Genomic DNA, 6,027 nt, shown 5'->3' with positions numbered 1-6,027 from the left:
GTACCAGTGTTGCCAGATAAAGAATTCTGCCCTAATTTGAGAAAAGTTAAATGAAGTGGCTATTTTTACACACTTGTTGCCATGGTTACAATCAGGTGTTGCCAGAGTTAGGATTAAAGTTTGGAAGGGTTAAGGTTAGAGTTAGGAATAACCTTAGGGTTGTGATCTTTGTCCAGGACTAGAAAAATTTCCAAAATACAAGTTTTTGTTTTCAACAGCATTAAACTTTTCTCAAATTAGGGCAGAATTTCTTATCTGGCAACGCTTTTGAGGCTATTATTACACTAAATAGTGTAAATATAGCCACAAGCAAAGTTAAAAGTTGTTAAAGATAAAACTTTGTTATTTGAAAAATTTTGATATCCAGGGCAGCGAACGAAACCTTTACATTAACCTAAATGCTAACCCTGGCAAGATGTGCCATGAAACAATGTTTTTGATCATAGCCAAGCAGGTGCATGTCCTGTAAAAGAATATTTAAGGAAAAGCCACATCAATGACAACAAAGCAACAAACTTTAATATTCTGTAAACTACAATACAGATTTTATATAATAACTGTGCTCTTGTTTGACTGATAACATAATTAAGAAAATATTGCAGTATAATTGCTGTATCTAAATCGTTAAATTGTTTTGAAGGAATCACATTTAACACGACAGTTTTATTTCCTAAATTTATGTCGGTGAAAAAATGCACGATGCCCTTAGAAATTTTAAATGACCCACCAACCACCATGATATAGTGACACATAGCTTGAGAATCACTGAACAATTTGTTATAGATATATATTTTAATAAATACATTCAAATCTTATTAATATACCACCTCGCTACTACATACAACCACTTTTGATTGTCTCTGCCAAAATTGAATAGAAAATAATTTACAATGCCACCCCCCAATCTCACTACTATGCCACATGAAATGACTTACAGTCATAGTTGGAGCAAACAAGAGGACAGAATCTGCCTATCAGCGGCAATTTTTATCAAGGGGTAGGCTTTGAAACTGGCCAAGTTGATGCACATCCCAGACTTCATGACGAGCAACGGTCGTCAGTCGGCTGGACAATTTCAAGAAGCGCTACAACATCACGTTCAAGACAGTGCAGGGCAAAGCTGTAGCGGTGGATTCGCAAGTTCTCCTTCTTGACAGCATCCAACTAGCCTTCTTTTCACCTAACACAACAGCCAATTCTTAACCAATGAATCAGGAAATCATCGAGAACCTCAAGCGCCACTACAAGAAGCTTCTGCTGTGTCGCTGGCTGGAGGCCATGGACATTTATCGTTTCATTTGTTGCATTTTCTCTCGGTCCTGACGAGTGGTATAGTAATGAGATTTGACTGGTTCTAATATTCAATATATGTTTTAGGTTTAATTTGTATATTAATGTAAGTTACATTTGTAAGTTGAAAGTAATTGGTAAAGTTTGTGTCGTGCTTGTGATGCCTTTTACTGTGCCTGCCGAAGAAAGTGAGTTTAGAGCAAGACTAAAACGGCTGTATCCTCTGGTAAATGAGGATTTAACTCCTTTGCCTTTGAAGTGGAATTCACAAGATAAATACACTTATATTGGACTTTCCAAAGACAGTTTAAAAGTTGAATATAAGGGGCAAGGAAAGACACATAGAGATGCTGCTTCTGTACGAGCTACCCACCCTATCCCTGTGTCCTGTGGCATATATTATTTTGAAATAAGCATCATTAGTAAAGGGCGGGATGGTTACATGGGTATTGGACTATCTGCTCAAGGTGTTAACTTAAATCGGCTTCCTGGATGGGATAAACACTCGTATGGTTATCATGGAGATGATGGGCATTCATTTTGTGCCACGGGAACTGGTCAGCCATACGGGCCGACATTCACAACAGGAGATGTTATTGGTTGCTGCTTCAACATGATGGATAATTCATGCTTTTATACCAAGAATGGTGTTAGCATTGGGTTAGCATTTTGGGATCTTCCCTCTCTTCCCCTTTTTCCCACTGTTGGACTTCAGACACCAAAGGAAGAGCTGTTCACTAATTTTGGTCAGCAACCATTTGTCTTTGACTTTGAAGACTATTTGAAAGAATGGAAATCCTCAAGTCTTGCTACTATCGATAAATATGCAATTCAGGACGAACACGGACAATTTCAGTCTACTTTACATAAATTAGTGTCAAGTTATTTGATACATCATGGTTATGTTGCTACGACAGAAGCATTTAACAAAAGTATTAATCAACGATTAGATCAACATGAAGACATTTCATCTATAAAAAATCGACAAAAAATTCAAAAGCTTGTCCTAATGGGTAAAATCGGAGAAGCTATTGATACTACAGATCTTTTGTTTCCTGGATTATTAGCAAATAATCCTAATTTGTTGTTTCGTTTGAAAGTTAGGCAATTTATTGAGATGGTGAATGGTACTGACAGTGAAGTAAAGGGTCTTACCAGGAAATTAAGCTCTTCCTCAAATTACAACAGTCCAGCAATGAGTCCAAAGCATCCTTCTTGGAACAAAAGTTCTTCTAACAGTCCTGCCTCAAGTCACAATGGATTTTCGCCACCTCCCCAACGAGTTTCAAATCAACAATTTCGACTATCTGAACAAAGACCTTTCGCTTCTCCTCTTGCTGGAAACTATTCTGCTGAATCAGTGAACGTAGAATCTTCAAAAAGATCCGTTTCAGAAAGTAATACAGGAAGTGACAGTGAAATGGATACAGATTCGGATGATTACCAGAATGGTAAAGGTGAACCTAGCAATGGAGTCGTTTCCAATGGCTTTTCAAAAGACGATGCATATGGTAATAACATTGAGGTTGATGCAGATGATTATTCAACTGGTCATAAACAATTGTGTGGTGGAAATCAGTTGGCCATTGAACGCATGATGCAGTTTGGCCAGCAGCTGCTCAAACTATCCAAAGAAATCCAACCAGAAGAAGTTAAGGTAAAAAACAAAAAGTTATTGCAAGATGCTTACAGTCTTCTTGCTTATACTGACCCATGGAAATGCCCAATGGGTTATCAGCTTGATGCAGTGCAGCGAGAGCCAATTTGTGCTGCTTTAAATAGCAAGATATTAGAATCCCAAAATCTTCCTAAGCAACCGGCACTGTTAACATTGATTGGACAGACACGTCAATGTCTGCAAAAGATGTTGTCTTCCCAAATTGGCTCAGCGGCATTTGTATCTTTGTCAGACTATTTGCAGTAATTTACTGACTGCTGCGATTTTGTATGTGAGATCTAAATGCAAAGAAAAACCTCCGCGATAATTGAACACTGGGAAGTCGAGTATTTCACAATGTGTTAATCTCTACCCTCCAGCCTTTACAAGAATGAGTTTTTCATGTGTACCATGTAGTTTACACTGTTTTTCTACAATTACATATAGATTTGTATTTATGGTTATTATACCAGTTTGGTATATAGCTTACAGTCACTAAAGCTGGTACACTTTAGCAATTAGTACATATTAAGCACATTGGGTCAGCAGTTATGATAACCTTTTTCTAAATGCAAGTTTTGTGCGATTTTGTTGATTCTTCAGCATTCAAAAGTCATTCTTACTTGTGGTTGGTTAACAACTGTTTATTGAAACTATTATATACGGAATTTGAGTTTGCTTCACAATAGGTATTTATGTTCTGCATGCTTTCAGTGTCTAAGGCCAGCAGCCCAGCATGCAGCAAAATCTTTCAATGTGGCCCATGAAATGAGATACCTTCTGCTTGTAAAAGTCCTACATTAGACTACTATATATGTATTTGTTTTAACAAAATTGTCATTTACACTAAAATCATGGTTACCTGACATTCAAGTAGGTTGCAGCAAAATGATTGTATAAACCTATTTACATCCAACAGCTTTGCTCACTGCATTCACACAATTACCTTGGGCAAACTTACTAGATTCTTCCCACGCCAGTTTATCCTGTGAGTTTGCAAAATTATTATTTGAAACTTTACATTGCAAGGAAATAAATTTGTGTTGATTTACAAATGTGTCAACATAGCTTGTACAGTTGCTTTCATCATCATCTTAGGTTTTAAAATATTTGGTAAAGTTGGTACGGTAACATCTTGTTATTTTGAACAAGTTTGTTTCGGTATTTCTTTATTAACTAAGTGAAATGTTTCAGCATCGTTATATCATCCAGAAGATATTGCAATATATCTTGTCATAATTTTGTCAAATACCGTACTGAAAGGTATTAAATAAGTTGTAAGGATAGGAAATCCACTGTAAAACCTAAATCATACACTTTTATGGCATGGTTGCAAGTTTCTTTCCATGAAAATAGAAACTCTTATAAATATGCTTGTTCTAAATTGGTAGTACAACTGTAGTTTAAGAAACAAAACCATGCATTGCAGAACAGGTTGCCTCTTGCCTTGCATTCTTTAACATATTGTTTAAATGTTTATTCTATTTTGCGGCAATGCTTTCTCAAAATGACAGATTTAATTCAGAAGTCTTGAAATTTTTAAAACTTTACATAAAATTGTATATTTTATATAATACCGGGGAGGATTTTCATGAATTAGTTTCCAAGTCATATCTGGAGAGCATTTTTAAATTTACAATATGTGGTTTGTTGGTTTCAAAATAATTGGTAGACCAGACCACGAAGTTTTGATCTTACAGAGCTTTTTTGAACAAAAGTGGAAAGAAAGCTTCATTTTGAATATGTGACTAGTTTCATTTTGATCTCGATGGTGTCATTGTGTCACAAGGGCTCTATAATGTCATCCAAATTAGTAGTTGGAGCTGTGTTTTTGAGGGTGGACCTTGGGGTCCAGCCGCTTTTTTCCACTTAACTCCTCATACAAAGCGAGTGTTCTTAAGCATTCAATGTGTGGAAAAATTGAACAAACCAACCTGAATAATAGCGAACAACAGTTGAATGGATAAGTTGTTGTTAATTGCTCTTCATTTGTTGGGTGAAAGAGATTGAAAAAGTTATTGCTTTGAAAATATTGTATGCGACCCAACTCTATTCTTGTCATTAACCGTGAGGGAACAATGCTGGCATTTTCAGTTTTTGGTTATGCGTTGAATATAAAAATATTGGACTTTGTGCATGAAAATATATTATTCTGATCAATTTGACTTTATGAGGATATATTTTTTGGTTTTGTAATGACAAAGATGTAATGATTTTTGTTTTTATAAAGATGAACCAAACCCCGCTTTAAATTCCATACTGCATAATGTATTATGTTTTTGAATGTGGAGTAATTTTCAATTATAAAGGCAACCGAAAGGCATAAAAGACAAATTTAACCCAAACAGACATATATACACACTATGAAAACTAACACTGAGTGTTTTTCTACAAGCTTATCCTTTTCATGATTGCTGTGGCAACTTTCGACCTCCAATCCTCCTGGTCATTTACTAGTTCATTGGTCACGTTTTCAAAGTTGCAAAAACTTCGTTTAAAGAGTAAACCAACGATTGATCTTATATAATTTTGTTGTTAACACTACTTCAGTGCTGTGAATTTGAGACAAAGCGATTCTTTTCAATTTTACATTTACTAAACTGATGTGATGTATTGCAAACGATATGAGCTTTTTTAATGTTTTGCAATTTTACCTTGAAGGTTTACAGCCAGCGATGCTTATGTTGGGATCGCAAGGCAAGTATCATAGTTATAGCAGCTAAGTAATAGTTATACACTTTTACAGGCTAGTACACATAAAAGAACTTGAATATTAGTCAAATTATAACGTGATACAAGTGACAAGTTTTTTCGTTATACGTATTAACATAATCGGCTATTGCTTCATCTTTTGAAGCAGCAAGATTTGATGATTACATGGCAATGATTGAATAGGTTTCTTTTATTTACTAACACAGTGGTATGACATTGTTGCATTAATGGAAATATATTATGAGTTTTTCATGTTGTCGAACAATAATATTTTGACAACTATGGTCATGGCTAAAACTTCTAAGATACAATGTCAAATGCTCATACCTGCACGACAGTGCACGTAGTGTAAATTTATAACAAAGTTT

At 35.4% G+C, this 6,027-nt stretch overlaps 1 protein-coding gene across 1 annotated transcript; it reads left to right on the top strand.

Annotated features, from left to right (window-relative positions):
- Positions 1–1,450: 1,450 nt before the first annotated feature.
- LOC145765181 (ran-binding protein 10-like) lies at positions 1,451–3,214 on the top strand. The gene has a single exon (XM_082576959.1). It carries the CDS (start codon positions 1,451–1,453, stop codon positions 3,212–3,214), a length of 1,764 nt encoding a protein of 587 aa, XP_082433085.1.
- The last annotated feature ends 2,813 nt before the right edge of the window (positions 3,215–6,027 follow it).

The sequence above is a fragment of the Aplidium turbinatum genome, chromosome 2 (assembly GCF_918807975.1).
Source record: "Aplidium turbinatum chromosome 2, kaAplTurb1.1, whole genome shotgun sequence".
Classification (NCBI taxonomy): Eukaryota; Metazoa; Chordata; class Ascidiacea; order Aplousobranchia; family Polyclinidae; genus Aplidium; species Aplidium turbinatum.
Note: the sequence above shows the minus strand (reverse complement) of the source record. Positions and strands in the feature narration are given on the sequence as shown.